At 41.2% G+C, this 25,966-nt stretch overlaps 1 protein-coding gene across 1 annotated transcript in view; it reads left to right on the top strand.

Annotated features, from left to right (window-relative positions):
* fstl4 (follistatin-like 4) overlaps positions 1-25,966 on the top strand; it is a 183,783-nt gene that overhangs the window by 52,446 nt on the left and 105,371 nt on the right. The window contains exon 3 of the mRNA XM_054626363.1: positions 14,255-14,497. Within this exon, the coding sequence (XP_054482338.1) occupies positions 14,255-14,497 (243 nt within the window). The remainder of the gene's footprint in view (positions 1-14,254; positions 14,498-25,966) is intronic.

Genomic DNA, 25,966 nt, shown 5'->3' with positions numbered 1-25,966 from the left:
ATTTGAAATGTGTATTTTTTTTCTTGACAGCTTTTGAAAACACCTTCAGTGCAAATTGTCCCTGGAATGAATAAAAAAAAAAAAAAAAAATATATATATATATATATAGAGAGAGAGAGAGACTGATACCAACCTCGTAATGTGTTCTACTCTCACGGCTGTGTCTGGACTGCTTTACAATCATCCAACCACAATGATGTATCGCCTATCACACCACACTCTCACAGCAATGTGCAGTTATTGGAATTTCATAATCCCTGTCTGTTGTAATTGTCATTGCCAGACCACAGTGAAGTCATCGCTAATAAAGCTACCTGTCGCCCACATTTGAGGTTAAGTGTTAACTGGAGCTGACACATAACAGAGAATTTGATGTGCATATAGTCCATCATCACTTAGATGGTCTTTTAAAGCTCGTTACAGCCTGAGAACCAAATGAGTATGTTAACGTATAGAAGCTGTCTATGCTGAAAGGACCCAGGTTATCAAACACACATTAATATACAGCTGCAATGTTGTTGTTTAAGCATTACAGTACATGAGCTACGAAATGTGAAGCGGCAACCTCTGCTGCTGAGGGATTAAAGCAATAAGGAAGTGCCAAAAACTGCAGTTCCTCCAATGGCCACTTGTGGCTGGATCCAAAACCGAGTCAATCTCTATAGACCTCCTTATTGCCAAAGAGATAAATACTTATAGCTGATACAAACATCAGTTTCAGCCTCTTTAACTTAGCTAAATTTACCATTAATGTCAACTGTACTTGGGGTGATTTTCTTTTTTTTTATATTACTCACCCATTTAAATTATTTTAAGGATTAAAGTTTGGCGTTATTGAGGGTGTGGTCTCTGAGCTTCACAACCTCTTTTCAGACACGTAATGGTGACGTCACAAGAGACTACATTCATATTTTATACAGTCATCAAATACCACGAAAAAGGCCGAAATCCACAATAAAGTCACCCTAACAGCAAGTGCTGTCCGTATATCCAAAGCAAGATATATCTCATACATCTGTGCTATAGAGCTCCATCGTTGTCCAAAAACTATTAAAAAAAAAAACATCAGTGAGCTTTCTATTTTGAGTTCATCCCACCATCAGTGTCCGTCTGCCGTAAATACACACTAAAGCACTAACCATTTATTAATCTACTACCGAAAATAGCATCACAAAAATACACTTTATAGTCCTTTTTGAGTAACGTTTGAGTGCCTAGCTGTTTTGGGAAATTGGGAGGTTTTTTCAAACATAGAACTATATATTTACAACCTATTTTTAAATATTCTTTTTGGTAGTAAGAGAGTGCTAAGTGCCAAAGAGTAGGGGCATTATTGGACTTTTTCCTTCCTATAGAACACCAGCTTAAACCTTTTAGTGTTATAATTGTAATATTTATAATTGCTGTGCATTTCTGTTTGTCCCATTTTTTTTTTCATGGGGTTGCCAGGGTAAATTTCTAATCAGTAAATTATAAATCCAATCAGTACATCTCTAACACACCACAGAAACATGGATGGAACGATGCTGCTTCTTACACTGAGCTAAGAGAATCATTTTTATCTGATGCCTCGGTGCTCTTTGATAAGAATCCTGTTGTGTCCGGCAACACGCTCTAAATGGACTGTGTGTGTGTGTGTGTGTGTGTGTGTGTGTGTGTGTGTGTGTGTGTGTGTGTGTGTGTGTGTGTGTGTGTGTGTGTGTGTGTGTGTGTGTGTGTGTGTGTGTGTGTGTGTGTGTGTGTGTGTATACAGCACTAAACAGCCGAAGCCCACCCAACAGGGGAAGCTCTTACAACGTGGCCTGTTGATCTTCTCTCTCTCACCCACATGGCCTCTCGCCCTGCGGGGGCTATTAGTCATCTTGGCTGTGGGAGCAAGGCCATCGGGGGCGCTTGGTCTCTGTTCTCCCAGAGCCCTGCAGGGTGGGCGGGGTCAGGTGTGGTGTCAGCAGAAATACAGTATATACTGAGAGGTGAGAGAATGGTGCTGAGGATGGATCGAAGGGTTTGAGATGTTGATAATGAACAGGGATGGAGAGTAGCGCAAGCATAATACGGGAAAGTTTTACATCTTAAAGAGGGAAAAGAAACATTTTTATGCTCCAGCCTTTCTCACACGAACTTTTGCAGACACACAAACGGATGTAAATTTAATTCATGCCTTGAAGATGGAGATCATATGGCTCCAAAGACTTGCGTATAGGACACAGGAGGGACGTTTCCTCCTTTCAAACACTTTCCATTTATACACTACACACTCTGTAGATGAGAAGGCTTTTTCCTTTCCAGGAGGGATTATATTCCCCACACTCACATGCTCGCTCATACCTGCTGCAAAAAAAAACTTTTGAGAGCTTATTTCATCCTTGGCCGTGCCGGCATTAATGTGAAAATATGAGTGTAGCAGCTGAAGAGGAGCCGATGCTTAAGCTCCCATATTGCTGTAACCGTTGCCTCAGCTGCAGCAGAGGTAACATGCAGTAAATAACATTGCAGACGGTGTAAACGAGCTCCACCGTGTCTCACAGATCAATCACATGCAGCTATGTGTGCCCTTTTTTTTCTTTTTTTTAACACTTAGACACCCTTCCATACACACCTGCACAAAGTCAGGTAAGAAGCAGGAAAGCGTACCCCACAACTCTGATCGCTCTGGAGCAAAGCAATTTGCACTAGCTTAGAAAACTGACAGTTGTGTTCATTAACTAAACATGACACTCAGGTTAGTTTGTATTCGGCGTGAGTGTGGATTGATGCTATATGCATGTTTGGATGTATGAAATGTCAAAACCTGAAGTCATTTTAGCTCTTCATTTAAAGTATTTTCATTAAACAGGGGAAACTGGAAAGTTGTGAGTGAAATTAGTTTGATTCTAGTGAAAATGTTTATACAGTTACAAATGTATTACCCCAAATGTAGAATTGTAGTGTTAACACTTCAATCCACCCGAAACAAAAAATCACAAAACCCACACTCTGGATTTTTGAGTCACAGTTGAAAAAAAAAAAAGAATAAATATACCTTTTGAGGAAATAAGAGATTGTATTTTTACTGATAAAAAATCAGTAGTTTTGATGATGAATGATAAACTGCTTAGAGTTTAACATATTTTTTATATTGCTGTGAAAGCGTGTTTATTCATGTTTTTTTTTACCGAAAAACTACATTTTACAATAATACATTTGAACATATCATGATTACTTTTTAACTAACCTTCGCACAATGTTTCTGATAAGAGCTTGAACGCATCATAATCCTAGTCAATGGAACCTCCGTTAAGGTTAGCTTTTAGCTCCGGTGTAGCTAATGTTACTAGCTCTCCTCCTACAGATTTCAACACAGATTTGTCATTCACTATGTAACATTATCGGGGATCCGCGACTAGAAAGGACTGATGCTGATCTCCTCATCCCATATCTATACTGAATATAACAACCGTCAGTAAAAGTTCACTCTATGATCTTTAAAATAATCCGCAGGTCACATGGCTGCCAAATCGTTGGTCCATTACACCACTAATGATAGTAATAGAAATAATTGTAAATGCTCATTTACCAAACTTGCAAACAGCTTTGACTTGAGCTCATCCAGTTTGTCAGACTGTTACACCAAACAATGATTATTTCCAGCTTTCCCTCACACTTGGTTATTGGGGGAAAGCACAGAGTCCTGCTGCCTTCCCAAATCATTTTCAGTCCCAATGGGGAGAAACGGATTCCTGTCACACCAAAACCAATGTGACCAATGTGACTGACGGCTACTAAGTGTGAATTCCAGCTCACTCTGGTCTCACAGTAGTTTCCCCACGCTGTCAAAACTGCCCTCCCAGGTGGTTCACCAGCTTTTTTTTGTGTCTCCTTCGACTTTACTTTGCCTTTACCCTTCTGCTCTTATTTTCATACCCGGTTAGCAGTTTCACTCCCAAGTTGTCCAGAGAAAACATCAAACATCTAAACTGGCTGAATTTCTTGATTATTATTGATCCGTCTGTGTTAGTTTTGTTGCTCACACTATTTTTAAAAACCTTTTTTTCTGTACGTTCTGCCAGTGTTGTTGTACAGTATGGGTCTTGGTATTGACCACTTTTTGAAGGTCTCTGTCTTGCCTCAGAACGACCTAGATTTTTTGCTCCGTCTTTATCTCGATCTCAGACAAAGATTTTATTTCTAGACTTGTCAAGACCACAACTGCAGGGTTATGGCTCAGCTGTCTGATTTATTTGTTAACATTATTACTACTAGGAGAATTCCCACACTCAAAATTCACCTCTGCAGTGTTGAAAGACATTTCTCACACATATACAGTACATATGGCAATAAAAGAGGTGAATGAAGAGCAATCTTCATTTCTTTGGGTGCTTGTTGGAGTTTTCATGTGGATCTTTTTGATCAGTTTGAGGAGTGTCTATGGTTTGAATGTTCCACATTTTCTTAGGTTGGTCCTGCATTGTGGATTTGCACTGGTTTTGGTCTTGACTTGGTCTCGACCCCTTAAAGTCTTGGTCTTGTCTCGGTCTCGATACAACCAGGTCTTGGTCATGACATGGTTTCGGTTTAGTGCTCACAACTACAACACTTGGTTCTGCTCAGCGAGTTCTTGGATCAACTCCAGCCCCCATATCGACCCTGAAAAGCAGATAGAAATAAATAAATTAATAATATTATAAAATGTTGCTGAGAAAAAAGGAATCAAACCTGGTTCAGAGAATCAAACGGATTCCAAAAGAGCTTGTTTTAAACTCTGTGCTCTTTGACCTTACCTCTTCCTTATCATTAACAAAGAAAAGAATGTCTTTACCATAGAAATCCCCAACTATCTGGTACGTATTGGATAATGTGGGAGCTCCAGGTGGCAGTAGGAGCAGCAGCAGCCCGGCTCTACCAGGTTGCTCTTTCTAAAGAGCTGAGCCTCTCGGTGGAGCGTCTGCAGATCGACCCGTATTGATCCTCTCATCCCCGTCTATCAGCTGGACCAGCCAGATGAGCCCAGTGACATTTCATCTGAGGCGCTTCTCTCTGCCCTGCTCCATCACTGAAAACATTTTCACTGAATCTTCATATCAATTCTCATATTTTGTTGTTAATGGGCTTGACCTCTTAATCCCTCCTCTTTTTTCTTTATCTCAGTCCTCAGTTTGCTGCTTTTTTCCATCTCTGCCCATTTCCTTTCCGAATTAATTTAATTCAATTCCATTTTAACATGTTCGGTCCTTATATAACTCAGTTGACCATTTTATTTTTTCTCTTATTCAATCCTCTAACTAAGATTTTACAGTGCTCTGTTCTTTTTACAAATATGACGTACTATCATACAGTATTTCTTCCCTCCATTTCTTATTCAACATCTGCTGGAAAACAGTAAGGCCCTACACTGAAGGGCTCTTGCAACACAGCGTCACACTTTTGTTTTTTTGCATTGCATTGCATTGCCGTTGCACGTTTGGTGTGAACATACAAACATCAGCAGCGACCAGCTCGTCGTTTGACTCGATAACTTCCTCCATTTGCATCTTTCCTGATCAGTAATCCGGAGGGCAGGGTGAGAGCGTCAGAAACAGCAAGACACGGGAGGAAAACAGGGTCAGCGTGTGTTAATAAGAGACGTGAGAAGTACTCTTAATCAGCTACCACTACTTACTTTATTCTTCAGCTTTTTAACAATCAGCCATGCCTCTTCAGAAATCAGTGAAGGCCTCTCCACTGCCAACGTTTTGTTTGCCGCATTACAGTCATTATTTCAGCCTCCACTTGATTCCAGTTTGTGTGCGTGGGACCGAGTACGTCCGATCCTAGACGCCAGTCATCGTCAGTTCATTTTCGTCACTCAAATTTCGGCGAAACGTCTTTGCAACCTGTCTGACTGAAATGGCCTCGGTGTCCATCCATTCAATCCCATGTGGTGAACGCCGAGGCACCGGCTCACCTGCCATTAAGGGAGAGGTCGTGGAGGTAATGGGTAATTTGCGGCTCTTAATGGAGAAAAATGGCTCTGGTACAAAGTTTATATTAAGTGTTAATTATCTTCCAAAGTTACTTGGTGTGGTGGTGGTGCAGTAGTAGTCGTCTCTAGTGTCCAGAGGGAGTCGGGAAGAGAAGGGAAGTTTCAAAATCAGGTTTATTTTCCGTCTCATCTGTCAGTCCAGACTGAAATATCTCCACGACAATTCGATCAATTGCTATAAAATTGTATACAGGCATTCATGGTGCCCAGAGGATGCATCCTGATGTATTTGGTGATCCCCTGACTTTACCTTTAGTGCAACCATGAGGTTAACATATGTTAGTTCTGAGAGAAATGTGACACTGCCTTGCAGTTTTTGGAGCAGTGTCACCAATTTACGTCGATTTTTTTTCACAGAATTTTTTGGGGTCAAGTAGACAAAATAACTGGATTCTCTCTGTAAATAGAAATATGACTTTCCCTGCAATTAACACAATTAATGGGTTCAGGGCAAATCGATAGTGTACTAAAGTAAATGCACATGTCATTCACTAACTAAGAAGGGTGGAATTAGTGTTAATTAGTTACTAATACATTATTAAAACATTACATAGATATTATCACATCTCTCAATTCGCCATCTCAATCTAATGGTTTCTCTTTCCTTAAGAGACTTAAATCAGTCCACTTGTCATTCAGGACCTTTTCTTACATTCAAGACAAAGAAATCTTTGTACGTTGGTTGAAATAGTTGTTATATGTGAGCTTTGCAGTAGGTTTGTTGTCTCCTATTCCAGTTGCAATGCAGTAATAAGGGAATGTGATTACTAAAATATTTTAAGAAATATGTCCTAAAACGAGAAAAACAATCAATTTTGTATGATTTCTTAAGGTGTTTTGTTGGTAAATGAATATCAGTCATTGAGGATGGTGTCTTTCTGTTAATATCAGCAAAATGTACTATTAATGCTAAACCGAAGGATTTTGTGAGTAAACGGTTAAGGATGCTCTGGAAAAAGTCCTAAAAGAGGGCGAAACATGTGTCTAACTGAGAATAAACTGCATCTCTTATTCTGTATTGCAGTTTCCACCATCCGTTTGTTAGCTCTGGAAAGTTGCATCAGTCTGAGTTCCATGCAGCAAAATGGACAGTTTGTTGCTGCGTGTACGCGGCGGTGTATCTCACCTACAGCGCCGAGGGCTTGCGGTCGTCCATTGATATTCCAGCTCAGCGTGCATGTCAGAAGTGCTTTGTCCGACCGCGGCGCACAGGGGAGACAGGGGAGACAGTGTTTGACGGCGTGTCTCTGAATTTAATTATCTACAGCTGCTTTAGAGCAAACAGAATGATCTGTAGGATCAGCAGATGTGACGGAGCTTTTTCTTTGCCCCCCCCGAAACACACAACACCTTTTATACACTTACACACAAGTGAAAGGACAGAGACGGCACAAGGACACTTTTGGGCGGCTGAGCTACATCTAACAAATGCTGTCTCCTGGCGAAAAAAAGAAAAAGGCCACTTTCTGCTTCTGTAAATGTCACTCGCTGATATCCTTAAGGCTTTATGACTGCGGCTTCTGTGTTTCTGTGGCGCTTTATAATATGAAACTCCTGCAGGCGGATGGTCCCACGTCAGCGGGGCAAATGCTCTTCCAGTCTAATTAGCTCGACTTGGTCTCTCTGAGGAGGACTTATCAAAAACAACAACCTCCCTCCCTCTGCGGGGCTAGATTAAACACAAAATGAATAAAACTTTGTTGTGATCGCCTTTAAATGTTAAAGGGATTTGAAGAGCTTGGGAGTCTGGCCTCAGGTATAAATATATCCAGGCATATTTTGGTTGCTAAATAGAGCAAGGGGCTTAGACATAAGTGCCTTGCTTCCAGAGTGAAGTGACATCTATCGACTTTTTTTTTTCTTTTTTTCTCTGCCACTGTGTGTGTGTGTGTGTGTGTGTTGGGTTCTTTGAGAATATGAGATCATGTGCACGCAGATTGTGGATTGCCTCACTCTGGATTTCAAATTACCAATGGCTTCATCACTTTGATACAGCGAGCGCAGAGACTGACTAGATTGTGGTTCTCCCGACAAATGAAAAGGCAGTGAGTCAGTCGGACAGACGTGCTGCGCCTCCAGTTATGCTCTCATCCACTTAGGCTTGCATAAAAGGGAAATGAAAAGGGGGGGGATTTATCTTTGTCTGTCGAGAAGAAGAAAAAAAAAAAGATGTCAGAAAGATAAGGCAAAAATGGTCTTTACACTTTACTTTTTTTTTTTTTTTTTTTTTTTTTTTTTTTTTTATACATTCCCTCATGTGCCCAAATGCAATTATCGTCAGTGCTCCTCGAATACGTAATTTTTTGGCACCCCTGACACAGTCACGGGCACCCCAGGTGCCGCGGCACCCACTTTGAAAAAAAAAAAAAAAAAAAAACCCACGTCCTGGAAATCTCTGATTATAGTGGACAATGCCCGGTCTCAATTTCCCCGAAGCCCAGCAGAGCTCGGCACCAGACGGGTATCGACAAAGACAGTAAAGAGACGGAGGGAGAGGGGAGAGTTTGCACATGCACAGGGACATAAAGAGGACAAAAAAAGACAGGATGCGAGGCCGGACGCCCGATGCTAGGCTTGGTTTTGTTCCGTCCGTACACAGAGCGTCTGAACTTGTGAGAGCTGTTAATAAGCACTCCACCCGCAGCTCAGACAGGGAGGATTATCAAGCGACGCTTTCTAGCCTCTTAAGTGAGCCTCAATTGCAGCCAACATGGTCCGAGAGAGCGCGAGACAAAAGGACTTGCGGCGAGGATGAACGGCAGCACCAGGACTTAGCTAAATGTCAGGCAGCTTGTGCATTGTAGACGCAACTTTTTATGCGCTTTTGTCTCTGCTGTCTGAATGGCCGCTGCTCATGTACTCTTTTCTCTGAGCAAAATGGGACAGAGCAAAGAGAGGAGGGGGGAGGGGGAGAGAACAAGAAGGGAAGAGCATCCACCGGTGGGTTTCTGCCGCCCGGACGGTTGTTGCTAAGCGGTTAATCTCCCGCGCTCGGAGAATACAAACGGTCTTGTAATCGTCCCCCGACCTTGACACGAGCAGCAAGGTCGCGAGGGAGCCGCCGGCCTGTTTTGCATTTCCCACAGATGCTTTGCCGAGACACGGAGAACAATTAGTAAACCGGATAAAGAGGAGTTGAGTCTCTTACTCCTCCTCCTCCTCCTCCTCCTCCTCCGTCCCCCTCGGGGTCGTTACCTGGCACGCCCCCAACCCCACCACGGCCTCCTCCAGCAGATCCCTGATGCTTAATAGTGATAAAGATGTAGTCAATGCTACCGAGACAGATTAGAGTACGCACACTTGTTTAGGCCTGCAGCAATTGATCTATTACTTTTGTGTTATTTGATTAAAGGAGCTGTCTTTTAAACATTCTGATCATTAACATAACTATTATCTTCATAAAGATATAGAGGAGTACTGTCTATACGAGCAGAGAATGAAGTAGCTCTTCCTCTGTTTGTGTTGACAAAGCCGTGCGGTTAACAGCTGATAACGGGTAAACACTGTTGCCACGTTGAGAACCGCTGAGGGGCAAACTACATGCTCCCAATCTTACACCTTTTAAACGTTTAGTCTAGAGACGCACAGATTGGTCTGGAGATGTATGCAACGACCGCTGACCGGCCAGTCAGTCTCGTATTTCAAATTTATACACAACATGTTGTTGGTGAGGAAGTCCTTCAGTGTCGGGGAAGAAGACACAAAGCTCTAAATTTGTCACGACTGCAAAGAAGCCGTGGAGGAACAAGCTCATTTGGAAAAATTACTTATTTAGACACTTTTTGTTATAAGTCATGCATACAGCTCAGAGTAATCACAGTGACTCATCTTGCATGATGATGCGTTCAAGCTGTATTCAGTAAAAATTTGTATTCGGCGAATATTTTAATCTAGTTTATGGTGAGAAATCTTAAATCAATCCATTTGTTTGAAAGATTTGTTTTCACAGCAAGGGTATCATGAGCAGTTTATCTTCCTAACACTACCTCTAAAGAGCTGATAATAAATCATTAAAGCTACTAATTAAAGGATATTTTTTTTAATCAAAGCCAATACCAAAATAAAAGTACAATCATTTATTTCCTAATCTTTTGAATCATGTGTTTTTTTCTGCAGATATCCACTATAGAAGACAATAACAAAAACTATTTGGAATAGGCAAAGAAAATTGCAATCGCTGCATCTCCGGATGAGTTGATAAAATGTTTGTAACTTCCAATGACTTCTTTCATCTGGTTTAAAAAGGTTAGAAACCTAAAGATCAAATCTATAAACAGAGGAAACAAGCTGGACCCTGAAAATGTAAGCAGATTTGCTTCCAAAAGGCGTTAGTGGTTAATAAATTATGGAAATCTGTTGATGGACTTCCTAATTGTTTCAGCAGTGTTTTTTTTTTTTTTGCCTGAGTTTGCAAGCACATATGTTGTGATTTAAACACTGACTGAACACCAAAGTGTCTGCTTCTCTGCATAGTGACACCTCAAAGTGAATCAGAGGGTGCTAATGTATTAATGCAGTTTTGTGTGTATACAGTATATGTGTGTGTGTGTGTGTGTGTGTGTGTGTGTGTGTGTGTGTGTGTGTGTCTGTGGCTCTGTGGCATCCTTTATGTAATTAAGGGACTTTTGTCCTCCGACAACATCCCATTACCTCCATTGTTGAATATGCTGAGAGTTGAGATATGATTATACTGCAGGCAAATTCAATTTCTGTTTTCCGCTGTTTGATTATAAAAGCCTGCACTGTGCTCTTTTAAGTTAAGCCAGTATGGTTTTAGCCTTACTCCACAGAGGGATAATAGAATGACCTCCTCTCAGCATCTTATCAACACAATGGCCGCCAAGTCCCTTTTTGGATTTCCTCGTAGCGGTGAAACAGCCTTCACAGTGTCCCATAACGGAAAATGTAATGCTACGAGCAGCAAATTTTAGATTCAGTTCTACACCTTTATTTCTTTATATGTTAGAATTTTGAATCCATTTTCACCGGGTTATCGTGTTGTTTTCCCTCTGCCCTGACACTGAGTTAATTCATTTGCTGCATCTTGTTCCTCACAGCACTGCAGCCAACAGTCGCCTCCTTTTATAGTTACCCTGGTTTCCGTGGCGAAATAACACAGCTTGTTAACATCAAAGGTGAAAAAGAAAAGAGGCAGACGGAGTGCTTGAAATTTCAAAAAGATGAAACAGTGGTAAAACTCAACTGGGTCAATTAAGGGTGAAGCTTTTACTCCAAAATTTTGTATGTGATGTTAGAACAGTACCTTTTGAAGGTTAAACAACCAGCAAATTGAACTTCTTATTGTTGCAGTCCTTAAAACAATTCAACAGTGTAGACCAGCAGCAACCTCCGGTTCTGTCAAGTCAAGTCAATGTTGAAGTACCTTAAAGTTGCCTTTTTTTCTAATGCGGGTGACTCCTGGTTGTATAGAAGTCTATGAGAAAATGACTCTACTTCTCTCTTGATTTATTCCCTCAGTAAACATTGTAAACATGAGTTTATGGTCTCAATCTCTAGTTTCAAGTCTTCTTCAATACAGCATGATGTTCATTTAGTAAATGATGCTCCTTTTAGAGTCAAATAGACCATAAAGCAGGGTATGCTTTAGGGTGGGACCTTGTGATTGACAGATCTATACCAAAGCCCTATACAGCGTCTCTACCAAATATGGTCACTTCGGTTCACCGGTTGCAAAAAAACAAGATGGCGCTGTCCATAATGCTGAACTGGAGGCTTCAAAGCAACAGTCCTCAAACCATTTGAGGACGTCCCACCGACTACGTTGGCTTTTTATATTTATTTCATAGAGTATAGATCAAAACTGTCAAATTGAATCTCAAACAGTCACAAAATATAATCACTTAAACATACAAACACACATTAATCAAATCAGTTCTGAACTGGAGTTGCTCCTCTGCCAGTGAAGCGTACGTGGGCGCCTGAGTAGGAGCCGTCCCTGTTTGTTTATATTGATTGAGCTTTTCTCACGATCGCGTGAACGATGTGTAAACCGGGCCCAGGTTTTCAACTCATTTTTTTAAGTCTAATTTATTACCATTGACATTTTCCAGATGGGTTTGAGAGGCACGCAGTCTCGGTCAGGCTCACGGAGCCGGGGAAGATCAAACCGAGGTGGAGCGTCTGGCTGGATCAGCAGCTTTTTGGCTTGCTTTAAGTGCAGATAGATTAAATCAGGGGGCAAGAAGCAAGGTGTCCCAGGCACTGATGGTGTGTGTGTGTGTGTGTGTGTGTGTGTGTGTGTGTGTGTGTGTGTGTGTGTGTGTGTGTGTGTGTGTGTGTGTGTGTGTGTGTGTGTGTGTGTGTGTGTGTAGTGTGTGTGTGTGTGTGACTGTGTGTGTGTGTGTGTGTGTGTGTGTGTGTAGACTACTGTGTGTGTGTGTGTGACTAGTGTGTGTGTGTGTGTGTAGACTAGTGTGTGTGTAGACTGTGTGTGTGTGTGTGTGTGTGTGTGTGTGTGTGTGTGTGTGTAGACTGTGTGTGTGTGTGTGTGTGTGTGTGTGTGTGTGTAGACTAGTGTGTGTGTGTGTGTGTGTGTGTGTGTAGTGTGTGTGTGTGTGTGTGTGTAGACTGTGTGTGTGTGTGTGTGTGTAGACTGTGTGTGTAGACTAGTGTGTGTGTGTGTGTGTGTGTGTAGACTAGTGTGTGTGTGTGTGTGTGTGTGTAGTGTGTGTGTGTGTGTGTGTGTGTGTAGACTAGTGTGTGTGTGTGTGTAGACTTGTGTGTGTGTGTACTAGAGTAAGTAAGGCAGAAGGTGTGGGCTCTACACCACCCACTGTACACACTCAGGTGTGCTCACCTTTGTGCGTTTTGTAAACGGCTGCGCTCACACGTCTGTGCTAACGAGCGCAGTGAAGTGTTAACGAGGACGCCTGGCTGTTTGCTTTAGAAGGCTGTACTTCCAAAAAAAGGTTTCTCCTCGTTAGCGCCGTCATGACTGTGAGGTGTTTGGCGTGAACTTTTTCTCTATTTCTGTTGCATATCTTGTTACTGTGTTCCAATGAATATGTTTCCTTTATTTTGTGTTCTTTCATACCCCGTAGAGCATGGGTTTGAGTTAGGATCAATGTAAGGCTTGTCTGATTTTCAATTTAGCAGTGGTCTATATTGTCATATATGTTTTTTTTGATATGACGACAAACCATTAAAACATTCAAATTTGCCCCTTGATGTGATATCATAGTTGGATGATGTCGACATTCAGTACTTCATTCTTCCTGTTCGAGGTCTCTATTACATTCTCCGACTGCTGCTGCAGATGAGGTGTTTGGTTGACCAGCTGTTACTCCTGGCATCATCACTGATGCTACGATAACGGATCTGTTACTGAACCCCAACAGCATGTTTCATTAAGAGGCTCGTGTGGAGCACTAGGAACCAAACTAAGCAATGAACAGCCATTGAGTGACACATTAGTGTCAGAGTCAGGGTTATGTCAGCTTGATATAGACTTTGTTTTCACGCCCAAATCATCGTGTAGCTAAATGTGTTTTTCTTCAGGAATGAGGGCGGCAGAGAGAGGAAACTGTTTGCTGTCCAGGGGGCAGTTTCTTCTTATTATTTTATTGTTTTCATGTTGGGTTAATCTGCTGAATATGCATCAGCAAGGAAGCACTACTTCTGTCTGTCTCTGCACAAAATTTGTAATTTGCAAACAGGCGGCAACCCTACGGTTCTAAAAAGCTTGCATTCTCTCTAATGTCCATCAGGGGGCGACTCCTCTGGTTGTATAGAAGTCTATGAGAAAATGACTCTACTTCTCTCTTGATTTATTCCCTCAGTAAACATTGTAAACATGAGTTTATGGTCTCAATCTCTAGTTTCAAGTCTTCTTCAATACAGCATGATGTTCATTTAGTAAATGATGCTCCATTTAGAGTCAAACAGACCATAAAACAGAGTATGATTTAGGGCGTTGCTACCTTGTGATTGACAGGTCACTACCAGACCGGTATACAGCATCTCTACGTCACTCTTCGAGTCCGTCACAACGACTACATCCACTTCTTATATACAGTCTAAGGGTGCAATATGTGCTCATGCTGTTTTTTTATTTTTTTTGTCATAGCGCAACTTTGGCTTGTACCTATCGTTGGGACACTGTTTCAGAGAGTAATAAGTAATACAAATGGATATAGAAAGTTTCTTTATGTCTCTTAGGATTTTATGAACTTGCTTATTCCCTCTTTAGCTTCCCTTAATAAACCCTTTTCTCTCTCTCTCTCGCTCCTCCAGCCCTCCCTGACCCAGACGGAGGTCCCTGTCGTAGGACTTACTGCGGTCGGGGGAGACAGTGTGTTCTGATGGCAGAGACCGGCCGCGCCGAGTGTGTCTGCCAGGAGAAATGTCGGCCCTCCTTCGTGCCGGTGTGCGGCTCGGATGGCAGGTTCTACGAGAACCACTGCGAGGTTTACCGCACCGCCTGCCTGGAGAGGAGGCGGATCTACGTGGTGCACAGCAAGGACTGCTTCTTCAAAGGTACCGCTCGACCCCTACACTGATACACTGATGCTGCAGAGAGAAGACACACACTGTAAAAAAAGCAGTATGTTTTACAAATTGGTTACTCCAAAAAATCTAGTGAAATCCTAACATAACTCTAGAAATGTTCTCTTGTTTAACTTCCCTTAAGAAAAAAGAGACATAAAGAGTTGACAAATATATTAAGGTTGTTAAAATTCAAGACTTTTTTTTTTTGTAGAAATGTAGAATATCATAGAATTCTTTTTTTTATTCCCAATACCAATTTCAGATACCCAAACTTGCACATCTGAGTTGCACATGCGCAGCACGGATCGTGAAGAGTTGTTGCTTTTCCTGTTTAGCATAAATGAGCGGACAGATGAATGGATGACGTGCTATCGGATCGATGCATTGACTGGCGTGCTTGACGATACCCGATCCAGCAGCATGGGTTCCATCAGAGGCATACCAGTGTCTGTATAGAAACAAATCTACTTTTTTTGCAGTGCATCTGCTGCTACAGCACAGGTCTTTGATGTCTGACTGCAGGTGTGATACAGTTTAACACTTTTGATGCTTTTTGTGAGAGAAAAATTGCCCTGAAATGATGTTCTGATACCCGTGAGGCGTGCACTTGAAGGCCGCGGTGGGACTTTAGTTTGATGTCGAAACATTTCAACTGAAATATAGTTGTACAGACAGACGAAGCAAATGTTTCGTAACGTGTCGCCATCTGTCAGGCTCTTGACACGAGCATCAGTCACTTTGGAAATCGTGCTGTGTCTGTCAGACTTTATTCAATCAAGATGAAGGAATGAAATCATTTGATTCTTTTGGTGCTTACGACTCTGGATCAGGGTCAGGTTTATCGGGGAAACTACGGCTGAGCACTGATTTTGGCGCTCGCACTGTAAGCTTTTAAAAATAAAATCTGTATTCACCTCCTCTGTGTTCTCTGCTGTCAGCACACTTACTTTGCAGTTTGTTCCCAGTCACAAACACTGGCATCTAAATCATTTTAAAGATGATTTTACGATCAATCTATACTTAGACTTTTAATGGTGTGTTTTTATTGAAGGTAAACGGTGTACATCTGTCATTAACAGGCTGGGATTCCATCCAAGACTTGAGCACTTGCACAGCTCATGCAAACATTTACACATATAAATTCACTCAGAAAGTCCACATACACATCTAACTTTTGTGAAGCTCCTCCCCTTTTTCTACATCAATATCCTCGCACAAATTACCAGAGGGTTACTGCGGATCACCAGCTCTCTATAGTAAATCATTAGAATCTTCACTCCCTGGCTATCACTCATTAGCAAAGAATGCACCCTCAGCCTGAACAGTCAGCGTTATTATCCAACAAACAGATCATGACTTCGATTTCAAGGTGAACAGGTCGAGGTAGGGCTTCCACTGGTTTCAATAACATGCAAAAACATTATAAATCTTTTCATGCTGCAGCAACAGTCTGTCTGAATGTCCGGACCAGGAAGGAAGTTCTTCAAATTTGGCACAAATGTCCACCTGGATTCAAGGATGAGCTGCTTAGATTTTGGTGGCCAAAGGTCAAAGGTCAATGCGACCTCACGTCCGTCTCATTTTCGAGAAAGAGATATCTCAGGAACGCCTGGAAGGAATTTCTTGAAATTCGGCTCAAACGTCAACTTGCACTCAAAGTTGAACTGCCCAGAATTTCATTAGTCAACGGTCATGAAATTCTGGGCAGCTATCCCAAAAACCCATTTTTGCATACAGTACCAGTCAAAAGTTTGGACACACCTTCTCATTCAATGGTTTTTCTTTCTTTATATTTTTATTTTTGTCTATATTGTAGATTAATATTGAAGACATCCAAACGATGAAGGAACACATATGGAATTATGTGGTAAACAAACAAATCAGAATATGTTTTATATTTTAGATTCTTCAAAGTAGTTGAATGAGAAGGTGTGTCCAAACTTTTGACTGGTACTGTATCTTTGGACTGCGGGAGAACCCGGAGAGAACCCACGCTGCCACGGGGAGAGCATGCAAAATATTTATTGGGATAAAATGATGATTGATGACATTTATGGACAGACATTGATGCAAACTGCAACTTGCATGGTTGCTCAGGTGGTGAAATGTAAGTGGTAGGTAGTCGTTTTCATGTAATGCAAACATACATGCATATGCACAGCGTACCTGTTGGCATCTTCTCTTTAAATGAAGTTTTCCAGGTCAAACGGGTATTAAAAATCTGTCATAATCCCTTAAAACAGAAAGTAAGAGCTAGAGAGGTATTTAGAGTGCACGGTTTCATGTCAACGCAGCACACACACACACACACACACACACACACACACACACACACACACACACACACACACACACACACAAACATGGCAGCATTTTTAGTCATATCACGTCAGGGAGGGAAGGATTGCTGGCAGACACAACCATGCATAGCTAATCCACATTAGGGTTGTTCAGTCGGCACATTAGGCTTATACTGGAGATGTCTGAATGCAAACCAGCGGGAGACAGAAAATGTTGGAAATCAGTCAGATGTCACGGGAATTATGAGCATGTGTGTGTGTTTGTTTGTGTGTAATTGGGGAAGTAATTATTGCACCTGACATACAAAGACATGATTTGGAAAAGCATGTCTCGCAGTGTGCTCTGCTAGACACATTATCCACAATAATTGGTTTTTTTTTTAGTACAAATAACAGAGGTGGTGGAGAGGTGGCGGAGGCGTCTCTGGAACTGATATCATCCCTGCTGGCCTGCAGGTGGCCTGGTTCCACATTGCTCGCCTGACTTCATCCGTACTGTCTCACTCTGGAAAGAGCCAACAGGTCCTAGTTTGAATTATTCAATTTGTGAATCATCCAAATGTTGATATTGGCCGCCGCCATCTTGACGCCTTCTCCTCATTGGCCTATGAATGGAGTTTGTGTCAGTACTTCGCTGAGCAGGTGCTCCAGTATTTAGCTGTATAAATATTAGGGGTGGAAATCCCAAGTTTGACATAATATTATATTTATATGATATTACATTCATTCTTTGGGCAACAATACGATATTTGTTGTAATCAACAACTCTGTCGCGCTGCAATCTCAATTGGACGCAATTCATGACCCTGGAATCGATATGAGACGATATCATGAAAGCAATTTACACAATCACCTGCATATTTATCAACTCAAGAAAAGCTGATTTTCTTTTTTTAAGCAGAATAAAAAACCTCCCGTTATATTGGCCCTTTTTTCATATTTAAGTGCAAATGTTTTTTATCAGTTAAGAATTCCAAAATTCACCTTAAAGGTGATGATATGTATCAATGTAAGGATAGAAATACTTTCAATAATCCCTGGGAACCATTCGATTTATTATTTGAAGAAAACATTTTCAAATCTAGACTGAATTGTTGAAATTGTAGAAAAAACAACAGTGGTTTTGTTGAGTTTGAATAAAGTGTGTTTTATGATGCTCTGCCTCTCGAACATATCACCCAACTGAAACTACTGGGGGTCTTTGTGCCACAAACATACACACTGCACCAACTTAAAGTGCCGCACATGTTTCAGCGGCGCCTACGTTAACGTAACATTACAACCAGGCAACACCAGCGACGGTAAAATGTGTTTTTTAAGGCAAAACAACAGTCGCATTTATTATAACATTTTATATAATTCAATGACTATTCAAATTTGCAAAAGTCATGGCCCATCCCTAGAATCGATGTTCACACTTTGCATCATATATAAGAGCGTGTAGCATTGAATCGATCGATGAATTGTTACACCCCTAATAATGATCAAATACAACAATAAAAAAACATAAAAACTAAAAAATCTATCTGGATATCACTCAGTGGGTGGTGTACTGTTCCCTTGCAGTGTTCTATGGAACAAACTAAAGAGCAGATGAAGCTACATTTCATCCTCCTTTTCAAAACATTGCTCTATTTTTTTCTTTCAATGTCTTCAGATTTTTTTTTTTCTATTTGTTTTGATTATATACTTTCAAGGCCAATTTGTTGTGAGCCTAGAGCTTATTAAATGCTGGATGGCAAACATTTTTTACTCTCAGAACTCTCTGAGAACGAGACCCTCAGAGACATAAACGGATCTATTGGGTCCCTTCAGCTATGCATTAAGCCATGTGGCAAAATCTTTTTTTTGGGGTAATTTTGCTTTCAAATTTGATAACCCTAAAAGCTCCACTGTGAAAACCAATCCCCCCCTCAGCTCAGGGCGATGGTCAAAGTCACAGTCTGGAATTTGGCATGTACTTATGCAGAGCTTTGGTCTCCTCGTATCTGGATTATTGTGATTAGCCCAAAACTCTCCATTCTGGCAAAAGACAGACGAACCACTTTTGCGTTGTGTCATTGTCATTACGAATCGTGGTCTGGCGGTCCTGTAACAAATTAACCGTAGGGCCAGTAGATACGAAGTTCGACTATTTCTTCCTTTTTTTTATATGGACTACCTGGCAATACAAAAATCAATTGACTTTTGAGTTTCAGTGATGTTTTTTACAACATTAATAAGATAAGATAAGATAAGATAATCCTTTATTAGTCCCGCAGCGGGGAAATTTGCAGGCTTACAGCAGCGTAGAGTAAAGTGCACACAAGAGACATAGTAGAAGAAGACAAGATAAAAAAAAAACCAAGTATCATAAATAAGCAATAAAAAAACAAAACAGTAGAAAAACAACAATAACTGAAATGTAGTCAAATATATCATTCCACAGTTTGATAATGAACCAAAAATACCAGTCTCAACTGGGGTCTGCCTGGGGGATCCCTTCATGAGGCCTCTCCATGGTATGCTGGATCTTGCCACGGGCATTTCCTCCATGGCCAACCGGCTCTAGATCAGCTTTGAAAGGCCTGGGGTGAAGGCGGCTTTCGGCTCCTGTTGGATATTTACAGCTCCCCCTCGCCTGGACCTCACCACTTCCAGGGCAAAGTCTGCAACCCATCCAAACCGTCTTGAAACACGGACCCCGTCTTGTTTACCATGCTGCAAATTTGCTTGATTATTGGCATATGTCCCAATCACTTGGCTGTCATTGGTCTTCCCTGTTTGGGACATATTCTCACTACCTACCTTATAAATAAACCACCAAATTTGTGTTCTTCTAATACGTTTTACGTTTTTTTTAAGACACGTACTGTAGTTTAATTTGTTGCTCGAGAGGTTCAGCAGTTCTGGCAGAAAACGCATTTCTTTGTGAGTTTGCAGATTGATCTGTCTTCAAGCCTCCTGCGTCAATTGATTTTTAGTGGATGTTTTCCAGGCTTACATCCTGAAGACACAACTAAACTGAGAAGATTAAGGCAGGCTGTGTGAGGTGGCTTCTTTAATGGCTGTATGCTGTAGTTTCCACTTTTAATTAGTTTTTTTGGTGTATACTGTATATATCATGTCACATCAGATGTTATTAAATGAGCCAGAGAGGGCAGCTCGACTTGACTTTTATTCTTTTAATTAGATTTTTAATTTAACTTTTTGCAGTGGGGAGAAACAAGACAGGGGGGTTTTATTTTTATTTGCTCAAACTGGACCTGTTGATTCAAACATAGTCACAGAGGAAATTCCCAAAGGATTCTACAACTCTACTATCTGTTGGTTCGCAGGTCGTACTCCCTTTGATGCAGCTTGGAGGAGGCTGAAGCCTGCGTCCAACCCGATAGCACCGCTGTACTCTGTGTTTGGAAATGGATTTGTGGTTTGTGACAGGCAGGAAAGGTGTTTGCATTTAGGGTGAAAAGGATGACTTTAAACCTCTGGATGGGTCCCTGTCTTCCAAGCTGTCATTGGCTCCTTTGTATTTACATACAGCCAGTTTAGCTGGAACTCTTATCCATATTGATTTAACAATGAGTGCACATAGTAGAACAACATTAGAATAACAATGGGAAGAGAAGAAACGCTAATAAAATACCATATTCACAAGTAAATGGGAAAACTCAAAGAGACACAACTGGATGAACAGCTTTTTATTATTACTCATTATTAAACTTTCAACAAGTTTAATCCTGTTTTCATTGCGACACTTTAAAGATTTCTCTAAGCTAGTTTGAGCTTTTCGCTTTTGCAAAGACTCCGCCGAAGAATCAGCCCAAATGTCTATAACACACACGGGTTAAAGTCACCACGTCTTCTCAGGAATGGAAAATTGATAAACAGCTCCAAAGTCAAGAGTTATTTGACCCCCAAATGGCTTCTGAAGGGACACATTGTCAATAAAAAAGACTGATATGCCAGCTGCAGTCAGACCTAATAACCCATTTAGATTGAATTTGCTAAAAGCCATAAAACGGGTTTTCCTTGAGGATGTCATCGGTTTTTTTTCACCGTGTGAAAAATGACACTCCCCATACCCACATCACCAAATAATTGATGCCATAGAAATACCTTTTTAATAGAGAGACAGTGCCACCCCTTGACTTTTCAGACTTTACCATGCAGGCAATTAATAAATGCCATTTTTCTGATTTTTCTTTTTTGTATTCTCATGAATTTGAGTGGATTTTAAACGTGTGTGTGTTTGGTCTCTCTACATAAAATTGGTTCTAATAAACACTGTAACTGAGGAGAGTAAAATTCAAACACAACCTTGCACATTGTGGTATTGTGCACTTGATTAATTCGCAAGTTATGGAAGGTTATTTCAGTTCTCAACCAATCGCTCTGCTAATTGGTAAAAAATAGAATCAAAGGCACAGATGTGTCACTTCTGACCCTGGCTTTGATTACAACCTCATTCATCTGAAACCATCTAACACAGTGTGATTCATCCCTTTCATCCCCCTGATGAGGAGGAAGCTCCAGTGAAGGCAGACCAAACGGACATCTGTTTCCATTAGGTCAATGTAAGGCTCTCAGCGGGGGGGGAGTCTTTAATGTTTCCCACTTTAGCCGCTTCATTCTGGGCAAGTGGAGTCTGGATGTTGTTGACTTCCAGATTAGATGGGTTATGGGTGATGTGTTGCCATCCACCAGATAGAAATTAGTGCAGAGTCTCCCCAGGGTCACTGTGATCTGTGCTTCGCTCAGGGCAGGGAACTGATCCACTCATCCATCCATCTGGCCGTCCTTCCATTAAGCGCATGATTCCAATTGTTTTTGCCTATAGTGGTCCGTAAAAGCGAATCATTTTCAGAACAGGTTTTTTTCTGCTCTTTTAGTCATTTGCGATCCATCTTGCCAACCCCTTGTTGGGATTTTTGACCCCGAGGTCGGAAACCAATGCATTGAACTAGCCACCTAGTTGACTAACCATTTAATTAAGTGTTTAATTAAGATTAAAAAAAATGACAATCCATCACGACCCAATATAAATAGACACCATCTATATATTTTTGTGTAAATAAAAATTCCTGACCATTCTTACTTTGCATCAACTTATCATCTTGAAAAGATAAACCAGCCATTTAGAAGAGGTATGCGTTAAATCACAAATAATTTAAAACAAATAAATGCATTTAGACAGAGTTAACGGGCTCATTCATCTTATTATTTTCAGAAGTTAAGCAAGGCTTTCATATTAGCCTACTATTTAATAGTAATAGAATATTTTTGGGGTTTCGAAACAAGTAATTAAAAAATGTCAAATTAGACATTTAAATATATTTTGACCTTTTTTTTATCGACAAAACAATTAATCATTAAATCTGGAAATACACCATGTTCTTTTCAGAATGTACTCTAGGCTTTCATATTAGCCTATCACTTAATAGTAATAGAACATTTTGGGGGGGGGTTCACCTGATAAAACAAGTAATTTAAAAATGTCAAATTAGACATTTAAATATATTTTGACTTTTTTTTTAATCGAGAAAACAATGAAACGTTAAATCATAAAAAGAAGAGGCGTTTTAATCGATATTTCTCAAAATAGTTGCAGCCAGATTATCCCAAAAATATAGCACCATTTCTCAAACAGGAGAGGTAAAGTGTTTTCCAGACTGCGGATTCCTTCAACTCCTCCTCCCTTGTATCTGTCATCTATCAGTGTTTCCAGAGTCTCTCGCTTCGGCCATTCTGATGACCCTTTATCATCCCACCTCTTTCTGTGGCAGCTGTGGTTATTTTATTACCCCCCCCCCCCTTCACCTCGTCTTTCTCTCTCCGTCCTCTCGGCTGCCCGTGGCAGTGCTCGGCCTCCGTCGTCCATCTTGCAGCTCGCTAACCCTCTGCCCTCTCCTGTGACTGAGGCCATTAACTCGGTCACACAAACACACGCTCTCCTATGGAGGGTCCACTTTTACTGTGAGCTCCAGCCCTGCAGCGTTAGTTATGTACACAGAGGCTGGATACGGTCGCAGCAACACACTTTTTTAAGGTGGTAAATGTACCGAGTGTGTGTGGGCGCTTGCAGGATGTTAAAAAAATTCTCTTTCTTTTGTTTCACGCTCCTTCAGTGCCAAAAGCTTTGTGCAAAAATGTTGTTCATGTGAGTACATCTTGGTATGAAACACACAGGCATCGTAACTTCAGAAGGAGACATCACTAACGCAACTTTTATGTGTACAGTTAATCTAATTACATATAATCACAGTCTTATACTGTCTTATCAACAGCTTTAAGACAGAAATTCAACTTTTTTACGTGAAAAAATGTACTTTTAAATTGACAAACATCATATGTGTAATTCATGGTTAATAAAAGTGCAATTTATTTTTCGAAATGAAGTCCCATTGTGGTCTACCAGAAGGGGCGGGACTTTGCGTCTTTATACTTTATACACTTTTGAAAAATTAAATCAACAATACAGATCATTTATGATAATTATCCTTGATTCTGATTGGACAGCCGTATTCTATCTTGAGGAGACACACTCATCACAGTGACACATTGTGTTAACGCTCACAGTCGAACTAAACGGTTTCAGCGGGGCGCAAAGCCGTGCCGGTCACATGACACACCGATGGATCAGAAGACGCCATGGAACTCTCTGTTAGCTCAATAAGGACTAAAGCTGGGCTGGGCTACCAGGTGGGACACACACACACACACACACACACACACACACACACACACACACACACACACACACACACACACACACACACACACACACACACACACACACAAACACAAACACCCTCCAGGCTTCCCCTGACAGCCCTTTATTTGTTACAGCGAGCTTATTAACGAGCAGTCCAACTTTCCCCATCTTTCTTCTCATGTTTTTTTCATTTTCCCCCCCCCAACACCTTTTTCCTAATTTTTTTTCCCCACATCGGTCACGTGGGTCTTACCTCATTAGGTTGATCTCCTCCCCGTAGATTCATTGCGGTGGAAGTAGTTGCCATATGGAATGGATGCCCTGTCCCAGATAGAGATGTCCCCTGGTCCCGCTCTGGTCCCCTGCCTCATAAACATCACTTTCCCCCTATGAAAATAGAAAGCTCTCTTCGTCCACTGTCCCTCGCTGCTGGGGGACATTTTCAAGGATACTGCACCAGAATTATGGCGCTTTACTATCAGCCATAGATAAGGCAGCTTATGGGGAATTTGTGGACATTGTAAACATGAGTTTATGGTCTCAATCTCTAGTTTCAAGTCTTCTTCAATACAGCATGATGTTCATTTAGTAAATGATGCTCCATTTAGAGTCAAACAGACCATAAAGCAGGGTATGATTTAAGGTGGGCTCACTGTGATTGACAGGTTGCTGCTGCTACCAGAGCCGTATTCCATATATGGTAACTTCCTTTCATTCAATGGAAAAAAAATAAAAATTACTGAACTCGAGGCTTCAAAACAACAGACCACAAACCAATGGGTGACATCACGATGAATAGGCCCAGTTCTTATATACGGTCTGTGGTCCCAAGCCAGTCATTTTGAAGAATGATTTAGGATATTTAATCCATCCTTTTGAAATGTCCTCATGGAGAGACATTTTGCTCCCATCTTATTTACCAGAAACTGAAATAATGGGAACCATGTTGCTCCAGTTTTATTCATCTTCAAATTAAAAAGAAGTGTTTGTTGTCACCGATGAGTGAAATATGAGTGTTGTTGTAATTAGTTTGTTCCCACTCTGGCTTCCTCACAAAACAAAATATGAAAACAAAAGAAAGAAAACGGAATCAAATCTTATTTGGCATCCTTTGTCAAACTTTTGGCCAAACGAACTTCGCCAAATTACTGATGACTGCAGTTCTACAGCAATCTGTAGCAGAGGGCTGGAGGAGCCGCTACCGAGGCTAAAATGACAGACTATTTTGTGAATTTCTATGAAGAAAGACTATTTGTACTGTAGAGGAGCTTTGTTTTTAAATCCCTTTTGATTCATGAACACCTTTTTTAAAAAAGCATTTAATGTCTCATGAGCTGCATCTTTAATGTGTTGTATAATTGAATTTGCAGAAGCTTTCGTTCTGTTTTGTCCTGATCCTCATTCACGTCCCGGTAGCTTTCCCACAGCACACTCTGCTTTTTGTTCATTTGTTCTTCACCTCTCTAACACAGACTGCCTACTCATCCCTTTTCTTGGTCTGAGCGCACACACACACACACACACACACACACACACACACACACACACAGCAAATTACACATACATTCATACGCACGCACTCACAGGAGCAAAGACACACTGCTTCTCTCGTGACAAGAAAACAAAAATAATCTCTTCTGAAAGAGAATGTTTATTCATGCCTAAGATATTTTGACACGCTTGTCACAGCTCTGCCATTGGCTGTCACTTTTGCCTTTTCAGCGTTTGGATGTCTTCCGCCGCGTCGCACACGTTTGGCGCTTTGCATCGGCTGCACAGCTTCGGCCCGACCTGGTACTTACGACCTTATTGATAATTGAGATGCGAGTGTATCGATTGAATATTGCTGTGCCATTTGAAATTCGATTTCTTTGAATCACACTGTCTTCCCCGTTGTCTCTGCTGTCGAAGTCATTTACAGATCCTTAATGTCAACTCTGCTCGGGGAGGAAGTCGTCTTGGCTCTCGAGTCGTCTCTTGTTCAGTTAACAGGTGGTGCAGCCGCATTTTTTTCTTCCTTTGGAGCCTCTCTATCTACTTTTATTACCGCTCATATCACCACTCTTTAAAAGCTGTTGGCGAATGCCTCTGAAAAACAGAGAAGTTTGAAAGTGACAAATGAATTCATTTGGCCCGTCCTCCTCAATTTCACGACTCCTCCATCAGTTTAATGGCTGAGTAAAAAAGGGAAATTGCAATATGGCTGCCAAAGCTTCTGGACCCGACCGTGAAAACTTTGCTTATCAGATGTGTTTTTGTCAAAGTTGGGAGCCAATTACTAACAAGGGAGATGACTAACATCTCTCACTACAGCCGCACTTTACACAGCAATAAAGTAATGCATCTGCTGTTTGCCAGGCTTCTCTTGCTTTTATACAAGATGGAAACACATCACTCTGTCTCCATGCAGATCTATTTCCTCCCTGTTCACCCCCGTTTTCCTCCCCCCCCCTTTCCTAGACC

Source organism: Anoplopoma fimbria, chromosome 24 (genome assembly GCF_027596085.1).
Source record: "Anoplopoma fimbria isolate UVic2021 breed Golden Eagle Sablefish chromosome 24, Afim_UVic_2022, whole genome shotgun sequence".
Classification (NCBI taxonomy): Eukaryota; Metazoa; Chordata; class Actinopteri; order Perciformes; family Anoplopomatidae; genus Anoplopoma; species Anoplopoma fimbria.
Note: the sequence above shows the minus strand (reverse complement) of the source record. Positions and strands in the feature narration are given on the sequence as shown.